General features: G+C 39.1%; 1 protein-coding gene across 2 annotated transcripts in view; it reads left to right on the top strand.

Annotated features, from left to right (window-relative positions):
* LOC149080429 (kinesin-like protein KIF28) overlaps positions 1-16,754 on the top strand; it is a 1,038,199-nt gene that overhangs the window by 632,621 nt on the left and 388,824 nt on the right. For both annotated transcript variants that reach the window (XM_089239551.1, XM_089239552.1), the window contains exon 16: positions 10,209-10,343. In XM_089239551.1, coding sequence (XP_089095677.1) covers positions 10,209-10,343 — 135 coding nt within the window. The remainder of the gene's footprint in view (positions 1-10,208; positions 10,344-16,754) is intronic.

The raw sequence follows: 16,754 nt of genomic DNA on the forward strand, positions 1-16,754 counted from the left end.
AAAATAGAAATAGAGAATAGAGGGAATATTTAAAATTATTATTTTCAGATATATTTAAAATTGATAGTTTGGAGTATTTTAATTTGATTTTTTGGATTTAACTATATTGAGCTGTAGGTCTCCAGGCGCCGATAGCAGGCGACAGTAACCGATCTACTATAGTACAGCAAACAAATAATTGAACAATAGGAACGTAAATAAGAATGGTTGTTTATGGATGGTAGACATGCTTCTTGAGGGTTTAAAGTAAGCGGTGTCATGTCGATGGAAGAAGCTTTGTCCAAGCGGTGGGAACATAGTCCCAATTAAAAGAAATACAATCACAGACCGATGTAAATAGATGGGGCAATCGCCATTCATTAGGGAATCTTTTAGTTACCGTCACAAAGCATCTGGTCGGTTGTACTTCAGGGGTGCCCTAGGCAAAAGGGATCGTCCGAGGAGTGTTTTCTTGGAGAAAAAGCGGAGAATCGAAGAAAATGAAGGGGACCAACGAATGAATAGACAAATTTCAAGATTGAGAATAGATGACGGCCATTTAAGTAGAAGTAGAATCCCTTTTTTTAGGGGGTGCAATTAAAGTATAACAGAGGATCTAAAATGCCGAGTATTAGTCATGGGAAGCTTCAATGTAGGTTAAAGGTTAGGCCATGGCTGTTGGGGTTCTCGGGGTCCTGAAGGGAGAGTCGCTTGGACAAAGAAATTAGGGATGGATCGGCAGTGGCCAATCTTATGAATAAACCTTCAAGAAACGAATAGAAACTTAGAGATGATGGGTAAAATATCAAATCAAATTAAATGGGTGGAGTTTTCCAAGGGACGGGGGACGTCCGAAATGAAATCTTAAAGGGAGGAGAAAATCTGGATAAAAAAGGAATTAGAGTTTGGAGTTAGAGAGCAATGCAGTAACGAAACTAGACTGAAAAAGAGCTGAAATTACTATCTGGAGGGGACGACCAAAGCGACAGCACAATAGAATTAACTGTCATCCCGTAGATATCAGTAAGTTTCTCATGTTGCCGGGAAAAGTAGATCCCAAGTCCCCATTATTATTTGTTAGCTTCGTCTAATTTTTTAAAATTCCCAAAAGTGTTTTTTTTACAGCAAAAAAAAATCCATTAATGTTTGCTCAAGAGTGGGAGATTAAACACCAATTCACCCCCTCGAATTTACCTTTGGAGGGGACAGAAAAGGCGCGCAAGGAATTTCTTCCAGAAAAATTCCGAGTTACTTTCAAAAAGCATTTAAATTAAACAAAAAAATAATTAAGAATTGTCCTGAGTCCCCACGCTAGAGCCTCTCAACCCAGCCTCGTTGCGGCCATGGTTTCGTTATTCCAACAGTGCAAATTTGTGATTACTTCATAATTCATTAATTTCATGACTTATCTATGTATGAGACAAAAAGAATTGCTCAGGAACGGCAATAAAAAGTCCATGCTATATGCAGCTGGATTACAATCAATGATAAATTGAAAAATTTGTCACACCATAGCTTCTTGTCTAACTTCTTGGTAAGTATTGATATGGTCCCCACATCCTGAAGCAGGGGCCTCCTAAACTAGAATCTTTGGCGGGCTCCCCAAACCAAATTAATTATCTTGAGCCACAGGATTGGATCACTCTCAGTCCTACCCTTGTGGGGGGGGGGGCAGGATTATTGGTGTTGCTGTAGCGTAGAAACGAGTTTTTTTCCTCTCATGTGGAAAATATACTGTATATCATTTCAAAAAAACAACCAGGGATTTTTGACGACAGGCATTCCCTCATTGTATGGTTATCAGCGCCTCTCTATTTCACTGGGTGAAAAAAACGGACGGATTCACTTATTGTTAATTGCATGTGTTCAGGGAAAACAGCCTGCAAAATCATCTCGAGTGTCATGTCACCCACGGGCTTCGCACTGGACACCGCTGTTTTTCTTTTCCTACAATTTCAACAGCAGGAAGCAAATCCCTGGGGGGAAGGATGAATACAAGAAATATCGGGAAGTAGATGACAATAAGGCTGCCGGCACACTACGGTTCGGCTGGCGCGGTTGATCTTATCAGCAACCGTGGAATTTCGCGTGAAACACACACTGCTGTTAGCAACCGGGGTTTTTTTATTTTTTAATGTCACGTGACACCTCGGGATTGGCCAAATTATTTTCGCCAAGCTGAAGTTGGCTCCAGTTAGCATGCAAATTCGTGATCATAAGCTGCATTGCAGTAAAACCCCCTCTTAACGGATACTTCCTCTTTTACGGACAAATAATAATTTACAGTTGTATAATATATAAAAGTATGAATTTCAAACCTCTTTTTAACGGTCACCCATTTTACATGTATTTAATTTTTTTGTCCTGTCCGTGTTCACAAGAAGGAGGGGTTTTACTGTATATACTAATAAAAATATTCATGTAATGGAATTTAATTTTCTGTAACAATATTTGCCGTTTGAAATTAATTCAAAGTTGAAGAAAGACAACCTACAAGTTGACCCATTTTTGATGCTTTTACGATTCGCGACCAAATCGCACAAATTTTTTTATATATCATGACTGGAATCATCATAATTTATTTAAATAACATATATTATAAAAAACTATTTAAATAACATATTTTTGTCATATAAAGCTGGTCTTTTTTCAACCGCGCTTATGATTTTTTCGGAATAACTATCGCTTTAATGTAATTTTTTTTTAAATTTATTCAATCACACATGATACAGTATAACGCTATATAATAATACTAAGAACATCCATCAACGGAGGATTAGTAAATTCGTTGTGATGAACACGAAGAACCGTGGTAGCGAAAAACGTCATAAAAACTTCTTCGTTTATTATTTCTCCCGATCAGTTATCAGATGATTTTTTCCAGATGATGAGATGACAGGAAGGGAACGTAATGTCCTTATACGAAATTATTTACATGCTTCACACTAAATCCGTTTCCAGACACAGATTTATGGCTTCGCCACGTGCTGGCTATTCGAATTGCTCTGCCCCCCATTCACGTTATAATTTAAAGTTCTTGACCACGAATTACTCAAATTTGCCGCCCCTCTGAACTTGCTACCCCGGCCCACTTAACACCCTGTACATACGACATCAGGGCCGCAACTAGAGACGAGCAGGTGAGACTGGTGCCAGGGTCGTCTTAACAGTATTATGGGCCCCCCGGGCCAAGTGGTTTTTAGGAGGCCGTACATGGTAAATCCTTGAAAATTTCAATCGTATCTCATTTTTGGGATGCCCCTCTTCTCTTGAGGCACCCGGGTCGTGCTCGGGTGGGCCCATGCGTTAAGACGGCACTGACTGATGCCCCCGAACTCCGAGCCAGACAGGAGCGCAAATGTTAACCCTTCATCTCTCCTTCAATATTAAAAGGGGGCGCCAAAACGCGTGCTCGCCCCGGCTGACCACGCATGTCGTTGTGGCCCTGTTCATCAGTATGTATGTTGCAAGGTTTAATACAGGGCCGCAGCTGGATACTTTTTTAACTGGAGCTAGCAAGCTTTTGGCTTCCCCGTATAAGGAAAGGTTAGAAGGAGTGGTGTTAAAGGGGCAATTCGGCGCCCCCTCTAGTTCAGCACTCGATACAGTGGACCCGCTCTCCCTAGTTGCGACTTTGTGTGTGTATGTAAATTAAAAACTGCTTGAAAAGAACGGTAGGTGTGAAAATTGTTTTAGTGCACTCTTCGATATTACCCGCATACAACGTTTTGTCCACATCAGCGGTTCTCAAACTTTTTTGACCCACGGAGCCCTTTCCAGTATATAATTTCTATGGCGGAGCCCCGTAGGCCATTTTTTATTTATTCATCAAAGTTACTGATTTATTTTTATTCAAAAATATTAATAATTATTTTTTTCAAATTTACTGGTTCTTTTTTTATTTTCCTCGAGGGCCGCGGAGCCCTTGGGAGTTCACACGGAGCACCGGTTGAGAACCGCTGGCCTAGATGGTTTTTTTTCATTGCAAAAACAACAGATATACAGCCACATTCATATACGATACAAAAATAAATACCAAAAAGACAGAATAATGAAAGCAAAACACACACACAATGCAGCTCTTAGGGTCATATTTCATCCCCGGTTCATACTTAGGCTTTTAATAAATGTTTCAAAAGTTTGATATGGAGAATTTGCAAATATAAAAATATATTCCTTTAGATGTCTGATTATTTTTACTTCTAATTTTTTATGAATTTATTATAAATGGTTGGGCCCCGTGGCAATTTGTACTCTTTTGGATGAGGTAACTAATTGGTTTTTTGCTAAAACGTTATAATCGGGATCTAATGCATTTCATTCAAGTGTTCTAAAATATACATCTCGGTTTTAGCGTAATCACGTTAGTTTATGAATGCCATTATAACCGAGTTTCAATGTATGCTCATGTAGGAAAGCAAAAAAAATTCACTAGTTAGAAAAATTTAATTTTTTCTTCATTGGTTTTTTTTATTGTTATCAGTGCAAAAGCGCCAAACAAAGAATTAGTTTCCGTCGCATGGAACTTCACCATACAGTTCCTCGAATTTGTCTTCTCCTCTCATTTTTTTATGGCAGCCTGAGAAGGAGAGCAATTCCTTTGTCCAGTGCATCCGAAATCCCATCACCCTCCTTGTCAAACCACTTAATAGACAATGGAAGAGAGCAACCGCAGGTCCAGCCGAACCGTCATCAGGGAGCTCAAACCTTTGCAATACATGATGGCAGCTTTCCGGTTACCCCAACCGTCCCAAAAAATGTGGATTTTCTCGGTTGAAAAAACCGCGCTCAGCGGTTGCAGTTGTATCTGTGCGTTGACAGAATAAAACTGTAGATGATGCCTTCCCCCCCAACCTCAACCGCGTGCAACCGCGCCGTAGTCAGGTCCCAGCCTAACATTCGGTTACTTATCTTTTTAGCCAAATTCTGTTTTGTCATCCCCAGGGCTAATGAGCTAGTGCTGCACATTTTTGGATATGCAAGCTTTTCATCAATTGATAGTTTCCCCGGGGAAAGAGGGGGAGAATGGTAGCTTTTACCATTGGTAGTGCGTGAGCGAAAAAATCACTCAAATTAATAGTGATTTGAAATTTCTTTTTTTTCACGCAAACATAAAAAAGCGCTTTCAGTGTTATATGTGAGCTATTTTTAAATGATGATTGGTAGAGCCCGGAAGTTTAGGCATTAAATATGGTCTGAATAGGCAGGGGCAAAAAAGCACTAGAAATGCCTAAAATAGACACTAAAAAAATTCATTTATAATTTTTGCAAAGGAGAAAAATAACTAAAAAAAAACAAAAATATTAAGGCTCCAAAAACTATCCGAAAAATTGGTCGCACTTAATCCGTCTATTGTTTTGATTATAGTTTGTAATAACTGCATTATTATTCAAGTTAAACTGATTTCAAGCCCAAAATGAAATGTTAGTAGATCCTCAGGATTAGGATAATTCTAGGACCACCATTACCAGACGTGGAGCCGGTAGAGAAAATGATCTGTGGGGCTCCTTCGAGTTGCGGATAATTCCCGTTTATTTGCTGTATTATTTGGAATAATCATTATCATTTTTATAGTTGAAACATATCTATCTTGTTCTATTTTTTTTAATATTACCACGTATGAGGATAAACACAAGGCCCCTTCAAGCGCGAGATCCTATGTGGTCGCTTCTACCAAACGCCCCTGAGGGCCACTCTGGTCAATTTAATTGAATATTAAATGCTGTATTTATGTTTAATAAATTGCCATGGTTGTTTGCAGGGGTACAAACATAAAATCAAAAAACATGGGCCCTGTCTGCTCCTACTCCGCCTTGTGTCAGCCATGACGTCAATTCATGACCTCTTGGAACAGCCATCGGCCAGCTATACACATACAACGCAGTCCAATGCCTGACCGTGACATATGTGAAGCGTGCGGAGCGAAACAAAAACTTCTAGTTTTCCTCTGCTTTTCGAGCACGGGCTGCAGTCATCTGAAAAAAAAGTCATTCACATCTAACAAAGCAAAGCAAAGTTAATGCTGGCAACACCAATCTCTCAGATTACTTATTTGCGTGAAATAGGCTGGAAGTTGGGGAGGGGGGATTTTTTGATAAATAATTAATACTGACAGTTGGAAAATTATTTTAAAAACAGCGATTCTTTTGAAGTTTTCAATGCCCAAAATATCCAAGTTTTACAGATTATGGCCTCTGAAATTCACTAATGAACTTGAAACTGTGTTGAAATAGGTGTATATGGCACGGAAATTTCAAAAAAGACATTTTTACCAAAAAAGTTTGAAAATTGGCAAAAAATTCATTTATGGCATTTTGCCTTAACTTCCGGGCTTTAATGATTGGTATTGTTAACCAATACCGTAAAAATAATTGTTATTGCTTTAGCAACACGAGTAGATATGTTCCAGCGTTCCTGATTAATTCTAAATTTTAATCAATTCTGGAAGTATTTCTTTAATAAATCCTGGAATTATTTCTTTCGTTAATTCTGAATTTTCATTGGCATTGAAAAAATTAACCCCACAAAATATATAAAATCGGGGCAAGGGGGGGCCTAAACATGTTTGGTGCCCCAAAATTGTTGAGACACACTTGGCTCCACAATTTTTTTTTTGCACCGGGCCCCGCATGTAGTAAGGGCGGCACTGCTCCTATGATAATGAGACTTGGTTGTATTTTTCGAGTGGAAGTAATATGATAAATTTGAAAAAAGGTAGTTACAGCGAGGTGGGTCTCCAGAAAAATCACTTTCATGGAGTGGCCCCCCAAGATGCTGTTAATAACTAGAAGATGCTACTCTGCTAATAAGAACTAGTTCTGTGTATTTCAGAAGTATGTAAATTGGTAAGCGCTGGTATTTCCACTCGGGTGTAAGGGCCCCATAAACCTCCCACATCCTGGAGCAGGGCCCCTAGACTGGGACCTTTCACGGTCCCCTCTTAATAGTGAATTTATAGCGAGAAAAAACAAAAAATAATGAGAATCGTCCTGGGGCCCTAAAGTTGGACCCCTACCCTTGTGGAGGCCATGGGACCCCATGATTTTTTGGGCCCCAAAATGTGAGAAGCATCTATTCATTGAATAAAGAAACATATTAGACCTTAATCACAGGGGTCCCAAAAGTTTAACTTTTTCCCGGGGGCCCATATGTCAGGCCCTGGCCTCAGAATCAATTTGCGGGGGCCACATGATGCTGTGTATACTGTCCTATCTATAGTTGAGTATAATACTATTCCAAAGCATGAAATACTCATACAAATGGAGAAGAAATCACAATATATTATCCATTCTTATACACACATAGCGCTTAGAGGAGATCGTTTTTCCTCCCGCTATATTGCATTAGATACTAAAAATTTTCAAATGAAATCATCTTGGTAATATAATCTAACTATCTGCAACATTATTTGGCATTTAAAATTAATTCGAAGTTTAAAGGAGGCCACCGAAGTTTTGAAAATTCTCATAGAAAAGTGGCACTTGAAATGTTTGTGCTGAATGGAAAACGGGATAAATGCTAGGAAAAGGCAAACCAAAATCATTTGATCTTTGCCGCGTTGCCATCTCCACTAGATAATACCTCCATGCACCAACACCCGCAAAGGGCCATAGTAGCCGAGAGCCCTGTATAATTATTATTGTATTGTATTGTATTGTACCCGCAAAGGGAAAAAAGACAAACACTCTCTCCGCGAGATTTCTCCCTATTGGGGGAGCTGCTCAATCAGCTGTTGGGAAAGAAGAATTAAAAGGCAGCCAACGCCCCTTCCCCCTTCTAAATAAACACACTGGTGGTGATATATATTAGCTCATTCTCTCTCTTGATAATCCTTTTGTGTAAATAACTGTAAATAGACATTTTTCTTATTGATAATCTGTTTAAACTGCATTTAATATAACTGTATATAATATACCTGGCCCTAGACGACCCGATTTTTGAAAAATGACACGATTCACGAACTCGAGCTCGTTCCTCCCGGCACTAAAGAACGTAACTCAAAGAGATACATGCCATGGCACAGGATAAACAGAATAACGACAATCTCATGTGTTCCACACATGAGAGAAGCACATTGATTGTCGTTATTCTGTTTATCCACAGAGGGAAGTGAATAAGTCTGCACAAAAGAAACATGTCTTCACGCTGTTATCGCTAGCAGACGGCTGAACTAGACGAAAGGGGGCATGAATCGCTACTGCAGCTATAATTGGCACCCTAATCAGACGACGATTGGTATTGGTAAACACCGAAAATCTGCATAACGGCATACGTCGTCATAGACACCACCGTTAAGGCCGGTGACAGGACTACAGATGGCGTGGAATCATATTAGACATTATACACTGGTTTGATGTTTTAAGAGATGAATCAAGGCCGAAACGAAACACTACGATGACGAATTTGTGAAATATTATTCGTGGAAATTCTGTTACGTACAAATTATGTGACATGGAATTTACATGAATCAGAATATACAACGTCTCTGGCATGACGTGAAATCACGTCACGTCCGTGTAGTGTGCTTCACCCTTTACGCCATCAGTCGAAGCGATGTCATTTTGTGTGTGTGTGTTGGTCGTGATATCTACTACTCTATACTATCGTTTTCAGAACTTATAAATGTTTTGACTGTTTGAAAAATAGTTTTTTTTTCAACAACCATGGATGTGGGACGTGTTTTTGATGACTGATGAGGAAGAGGAAGATATGACTGCAATAATCGTTGCAGTAAAGTATTCGAGAAAAATGTGGATGCATCCCATGCAGGGCCGCCATACATGGGCCCGGTGGGAAAATAATAGCTGGGCCCATTAGCCCTGATTTTTTTTTCTGTGAACGAGAGGAATCGAAAATTCATATGAAAATTCGAAATGTATGCAAGGAGAAAAAAATGTTCCTTTTCAGAATTGGTGAAAATATAGAATAATAGAAATATAGTGAAACCTCGCTACAACATTACTCAATATAACGATATATCCCTCTACAGCGATATTTTTTCAAGTCTTGTCAGAAATGTCTATATTCGAATGGTAAACTGCTGCTTCTCGATATAACGATAACCCCTCTACCTCGATATTTTCCCTAGGCCCACAGAATATCGTTATATCGTGGTTTCACTGTAATTCCAGAAAGTACAATTGAGAATTCAGAAATTATTGGAAAAACAATTCCAGAGATATGGTGGAAATTCAGAACTATTTTTTTCTAGATGAAAATGCAGATTTTCAGAATTTATGAAAGAAATTATTGCTACCGTAAATGCGGACCCTACCAAACGCAGGGCCCAGTACGACCGCACCTGTCCCACACCCTTAAGGGTGGCTCTTCCCATAAATGCAGGTCGACAGCTGTCTGGCGAGCCAACATCTTCTATAGCAGAAAGCCTCCTCGCGAAGTTCATGACGTCATTGAAGTCGTCGATTTCACCTGTAGCCATTGGATATAGCAGGCCGACTTATGCGAAATCTATCTTTTATTGCAGTACATTCAATGACTACAGGTGAAATGGACGACTTCAGTGACGTCACTCGCGCAGAGGCTTTCTGATATAGACAGTGTTGGTAGGGTCACATAGCAGAGAATTTGATCGAACGTGCTCGATTAGTTTCTCCATCATCGCCGAAACGCGAACAAAAAACGAAATAAACGAAAACACGAAAAAAACCAAATGAATTTCGAAACACGAACAAAAAACAAAATTGATCAAAACAACGAACGAAGCAAAAACAAGAAAAAACAAATATGGCGTCTTCACATGCCGTTACACGACTGACGAAAATCGGAGAGGTTTGATTTGCTTTTGACACATAATAAGGCGTGTTACGTCAGATTTCATAATCCGACACATTTCCACGTCACGTCAGCACAGTGTGCACGTACCTACAGAAGATCCATAGGTGGAATTCATATCGCACGCATTTCTACGTGGTCCCACGTCAAGTCAGAGTAGTGTGCTTGGATTTTTGCGCGTTACGTCAGGTTACATCATCATAGACTTTACCACGTCACGTCAGCACAGTGTGAACAGAACTACAGAAGACTCATAGGTGGAATTTTATATCACACACCACGTCACATCAGCGTAGTGTGTAGCGGCCTTTACGTATGACCACGACGCCAAATGTAGTCGTAGCCAGATAACTGTTTAATGGTTTATCCGTCTTGGCTAAATATTTGACAATCTCACATGATTTACAGTTGAAATAACGATTTTTTTTTCATCTTAGGTGTTCATTAAAATTCGAAACTTGGAAAACGGTATGGAATTTGAATGGCCGAAAGACAAGTTCATCAACAGATTGTACGTGATTAAAGAAATGTATCAGAACTATGAAGCCGGAGAAGAATGGGATGTTGCTGAGGTAAAACTGTCCGTTCTGTGAAGTTACAACTAATAAGAAACAATTGAGCAAATTTTTTTAAGGTGCTTTATAATTTAATTGAGTAAAAATTAACTCACACCAATGGTTATATTAAATTTAGACTTTTTAATAGATGGCTGAGAAATTTTGTTGATGCTGAGTGGTTCTCCGAATATTAAACATCTATCATGAAATATTAAAACGTGTGATAAATAAGTGGTGCAATGCAACCTGGGTGCGAATAGATCTGAAACGGGGGAAATGGGAAGAGAGATAATGAGCACAAATGCAAAGAATTGACCAGAGGTCGTTAGGGTAAAATAAATTGGAAAGCTATATATTCATTATAAACTTTTGACATAGAAAATTCAGAAGAAACACATGTTTATACATTAAAAGAAAAATAAATGCATAAGAATTTCGACGTTCACATGAGGGAATTAATTTTGGCGATATTAAACTTTTTAATTTAGTTTCAACTTTTAAATTTATCATAGCGATTATTAGTACTACATTAAAAATGTGGACACATAAAAAAAAAAGTTGAAGAAAATAAATGAGGTACCGCATGAATTTCATAAAAATTTTGCTGGTCATCATGTGCTCGCAGTAGACACGTGGAGGTATGTTGGTGAGGGGGTATTGACAATCAGTCCATACGTAAAGGCGTTCTTGACGTCAGTTCTGATGAAACTAATTGTCACAGGTGGTTATTCAAAATTTTTGGTCGATTTATCGTTCTAATTGACACATATTATGAGTTTCGATCACGCCATCCTTACTTTTTATCTTTTGCTTTAACACGTAGAAAATTTCGGTGATGCTTTGCGTAATTAACGTGCTTGCACGATTTTATCAGAAGGTATAGCACGGGCAACCTCTAACCCTGCACGTTTCATCTTGCATCTGCTTTTCTACCGTCTGTAGCTAGCCAGTAACGAGTAGCGTTCAAGACGGAATGCTTAAAGCTCATGCGCCGATCCGCTGTGGCTCCTTCCCGTATCATATGACGTAGTGCAGGCATCTTCAATCTGGTACTCGCCGAAGCATAAAAAGTGCTCGATGAAAGTGCCCGATTTGGTGCTCGCGAGCACTCTGAAGCCCTTGACCGATAAAGATTCGAAATAAATTACAATCAATAACTACAACTAAAAAAAAAATTATTTAAAATTACAATCAAAAAAATACACACTTAATAATTTACGATACTATTTTTTCCGAGGCAGAGAACATATTCATGAGCATGCGAGGCCTCAGGGCGAAGAGGTAAAAAAATCATTGTCCCCGTTCCCCCCCCCCCCCGTTATCTGTTTTTGATTACACGTATCGGCAGTCATCATCGGCACTACAGTGGAAATATCCTGAGGGGTCTTGAAACTCGGAACTAGAAAGATCAAATGACCAGTGTGCGCGGCAGATAAAAGTCTACGGAGCCGCGCAATTTTTTTTTAACGTAGTCGGAAATTTTGTAACATTCGATAACAGAAAGAGATCGTCAGTTATACGTGGCCAAAGTGATCATCTTATGGCAGCCTGGTCCAACCCAGAGATTCTTAGCACCCTGTGTCTTCATGTGTTGCTGGTTGCTGCCGTAACCAGGGACACTCGGACTGCTGGGGACTGAGGGCCTTAGTTTATTGACAGAGTTCATATTTCTTTTTTAGAGGGTCTTCTTCAGAAAATCGTTTGCAGGAGTTGGAAGAAGAACTGGAAAGAATAAATTGGGCCATCTTAGACATGTGTGAAGTAAGGAGAAAAGAAGAGAAAATCGAACTTGCCAGTGGACATGTATTTTACCACAGGGGAACAGATAATGGAAGAACCAGTGGAGTAGGATTTCTCATTCATAAAAAGTGGAAAGATCACATAGTTGAGTTAGATAGCATATCTGATAGAGTTGCAAAGCTGGTTATGCAAATATCAAGCAGATACCGGATACAGATTATGCAAATCTATGCACCAACAACAAGCTATTCTGAGGAAGAAGTAGAAGACTTTTATGAAGAACTAGACGAGCTGCATAGTAAAGGAAACCATTATATCAAGATAGTAATGGGTGACTTCAATGCCAGAATTGGAGAGAGAAGAAATGACGAAAGCTCAGTGTGTGTATGTGTGTGTCTGTGTGTGTGTGTGTGTGCGTGAATTATTATAATTATTATGTTATATATCATGAATTCATTTTTTAAAAAGAAACCCCAAAGAAAGTGGACCTGGAGAAGGCCAACTGGAACAACTAGTGAGATCGACTACATCCTATATAATAAGAAACATATGATCCAACACTGCAGTGTTTTCAACAAATTCAATACAGGAAGTGATCATCGACTGATGAGATGTAGAATAAGGCTTAACACTAGAACGGAAAGAGCGAAACTTATGAAAAATAGAAAAACTGTCATCGATATAGTAAAGCTTCAAGAACATCGATATAAATTCCAGTTAGAGCTAAAGAACCGATTTGATTTGCTGTATAACACCACAGAGGATGAACGAGATGTCACCAGGATCAATAAAACTTCAACCACTACCCTACAAGAAGTAGCAAAACAAGTCGCTGGACAAAAAGAAATCAAACCGGTGAAGAAAATAACAGAAGAAACAAAGAAACTTATGAAAGACCGGAGAGAATTTCAGATTAAGAAGAGTGACCCTAAATCAGAAGTGGAATATGCATAACTTTGCAGGACAGTACGAAAGCGGATTTATGAGCGGGTCCGTTCCACTCATAATTATTCGTTAATTATGTGAATATAAAGGTAATTAGTTAAAATTGTTAATTTATTTAAATGGTTAAATGTTTAAGGATTATTTTGTATTTAAAAGATTAATTGGAAGGTGACTAGGTAACAGGTGTGGTATTGAGACTTTGTGTTTGGTAACTTGACTTTGGGTAGTTGTAAAGAACACGTGCAAGGCGGCCACGAGTGATATAAGATTATGTAAGAAAGGAAGAACGTGCTTTAGGCCAACTGCCGATGAAGCACAATTCATCTGGCAAGGTATGAAGCTATGAAATAGAATGTAGGATGGAGAATACACGAATAGTGGATGTCAATGTAAGATGGAAAATACCTGAATAGTGGATGTCAATGTAAGATGGAAAATGCCTGAATAGTGGATGTCAATGGATTCGGGACCTTCACTGAAAAGAAGATGCAATTTGAACGCAACTTGAAAAGAGAGAGGGTATTGAAGAATGAGGATATTAGAAAGAGATCGAATCGTCATGTATAGGTTACCCGTAAGCAAACTGACGGTACGACTTTCACACGGGTGTATAACCGCCACCTGGCATGCTCAAGGCTTGGTGACAGGAGAAAGGTGTTTTTCTAAAATACGTGAATAGGAGCTGTTACGGAATGAGATTCGATTCCTGAGGCGTAAGTTAGGGAGAGCGAGAATAATGAAATGGTGAAATTAATGAATAGGAAGGATATTGCTCGCTTTTAGAAATGGACGTAAGAGAGGAAATATATATACAAAGCGGCATTGCAATTAGAGCACCTGTGCTCTGCTTGTAACATGGGGGTCGCCGTAGGTATTGATATGAAGGTGACTGGTGCACGTAGGCATTCTGATTATTTAGGAACGGGCGAATTTTATTAGGGATGAATAGCACCGATCTTCTCCGGAATGGTCACGCGAAAGTCCAATCAAATTGCCCTTGCTTGAGGCCGCAAATTGAAATGTAGCACGAAAAGAAAAATTGCAAGACGGAGCGAATCCGGGGTTCTAAGGAGGAGCCGAAGAGGATGTAAAATCAGGAGGCTGATGATGAAAAGAGATATAGTAGGAGATAGTAAGAGATATAGTAGGAGATAGTGAGAGATATAGTAAGAGAGAGTAGGACGGAGATGGAAAGTCAGAGAGAGTAAGAGAGAGATAGAGAGTAGGACGGAGATGGAAAGTCAGAGAGAGTAAGAGAGAGATAGAGAGTAGGACGGAGATGGAAAGGCAGAGATAGTAAGAGGGAGTCAGACTCTAGATATAGTGGAGAGTCGCGGAATATAAAAAAGGATATAGTGCCGCCCTAGAGAAAGTGCCGTGCGGAAAAACAGCAGCAGCTAAGATGGCAAGGCGATCACACGCGAGGACTGGGGTGAGTACACCACTCTATCGTTCCCTTAACCCGTAATGTCCAGTTAGGAAATTGTTGAATTCTTATATAGTGTGTAATGTCTCAGATACAGTATAGGTTAATTACATTGGTGCTGATCGCATAAAACAGTAATTGTTAAGGAGATACATTATAGTCTATATTGATGTCTGCTGTGTTAAACTTCTCTATGAAATAAATTTTTAAAATTCTAACTTGCCTCCGTGCGTTTAATAACTGGGTTATAGTATGTTAATTAGGTTTTATAGGTAAAACACAACGCAACTGTACGATCGAATCTTGAGAATGAATAATTGATTAAATACTTAGTAATTAAGTAAAAGTCAGCATGAACGACGGGCTAACAGGATTACAGAAGATGTCAGGAAGTTTAATTGCGATATTGTAAAGAAAGCATTGGAAGATAATAGGCGATTAAAATCAGCGAAACGAAAACTGTGTGTTGGGAGAAAGAAAATTTTTGCACTAAAAAGAAAAGATGGAACATCACAAAAGATGGAAATGAAATCATTTGTATTGTTGGGGAATTTTATAATACTCTATACAAACACGAAGAACAGGATCGGGGCAGAGGAAAGGGAGCAGAAAGAAAATAGAATGAAGCCAAATTTGTACAAGTAGCACCTGTGCTGAAAGAGGAAGGCTATAAGATGTATGAAAAAAGGCAATTGCCCAAGTGAAGATGAGATTTCGATAGAAATTATTAAAGAGGCAGGAGAAGAATTTGCCAGTATGCTAGCTGCCTTGTTCACAAAGTGTCTCACAAAATCGGATGTGCCTGAGGATTGGAATAACGCAATGATGGTTCTTCTTTAGAAAAAGGGTGAAAAAATATCAACAACTATCGACGAATCAGTCTCCTATCAGTAATTTATAAAATCTTCACCAAAGTGCTGACATATAGGCTTGAATCCAAATTGGACGAAGCTCAACCAAAAGAACAGGCAGGATTTCCAAGTGGATTTAGTATAACGGATCACATTCAAACAATCAGGGAACTTATAGAGAGACATTAGGAATACGAATTACCATTGTGTATGGCCTTCATTGATTTTGAGAAAGCGTTTGACTCTGTTTTCACATCTGCTGTTGTTAAAGCTCTAAATGTAATTGGGGTAGAGAAGACTTACATCAATATCATCAAGAAAATATATGACAAAGCAACTGCAACGATTCGTTTGGATAAAGGAGAAGCAAAAATTAAACTTGGAAAAGGAGTCAGACAGGGTGATACTATCTCACCAGAACGCTTTACCGCTGTTTTAGAAGAAGTATTCAGAGAACTGGATTGGGATAAAAAAGGAATTAAAATAAATGGAGAGTTTCTCAACCATTTGCGTTTTGCAGACGACATTGTTGTTATCAGCAATAATCCAGACGAACTAGAAGAAACGATACAAGAATTGGCGAAGGCAAGTATTCAGGTGGGCTTGAAAATTAATCTCCAAAAGACTAAAGTTATGTTCACCTCCTTTGCATTGAAGAGAACAATCTTGCTCAACAACACAGAGATAGAAGATGTAGAAAGCTATGTATACCTGGGACAAGAAATCACCATGGACAACGGAATCACTAATGAAATAAACAGAAGGATCAGGATTGGATGGAGCACGTGTGGCAAAAACTGCGTAATTCTGAAGAGTCACATGCCATTATGTCTGAAAAGAAAAGTTTTAAGCCAGTGTGTGCTGCCAGCACTGACTTATGGAGCTGAAACATGGATACTTACAAGCAAGACGATACAAAGGCTACAGACAATACAAAGGAGCATAGAAAGATGTATGTTAGGCATCAGAAGAAGAGACAGAAAACGAATCACTTGGATAAGGAACCACACAAAGGTATATGATATCATGGAAAGAATCCAACGTTTGAAATGGAAATGGGCTAGACATATTGTAAGAAGACAGGACAACAGATGGACCACAAGTATTCTAGAGTGGTACCCCCGTGGTGTTAAACGTCCGAGAAGGCGCCCCACGCAAGATGGATTGACGAGATCAGGAAAGTAGCAGGAGTCAACTGGATGGCTAAAGCATCAGACAGAGCAGAATGGAAAAATTTAGAGACCTTCATCCGGCAGTGGATTGAAAATGGTTGTTGATGGTGATGATGATATAAATATCGTTTAGCAGGCCATCGTCATTTTCACTGGAGCTATTGATGAGATGGGGGCTTCTTCTACCGTCTACATTGGTCACAAATCACAAGGGCTAGGAACCACTAGTGCTTGAAACATATGGGGACCGTGGCCATTTTTTCCCCTTATTTTTAAAATCAGTTTTGTTCAT

This window comes from Pholcus phalangioides, unplaced genomic scaffold (genome assembly GCF_987345545.1).
Source record: "Pholcus phalangioides strain wild (caught in Gottingen) unplaced genomic scaffold, Ppha-v1.0 ptg000011l_1, whole genome shotgun sequence".
Classification (NCBI taxonomy): domain Eukaryota; kingdom Metazoa; phylum Arthropoda; class Arachnida; order Araneae; family Pholcidae; genus Pholcus; species Pholcus phalangioides.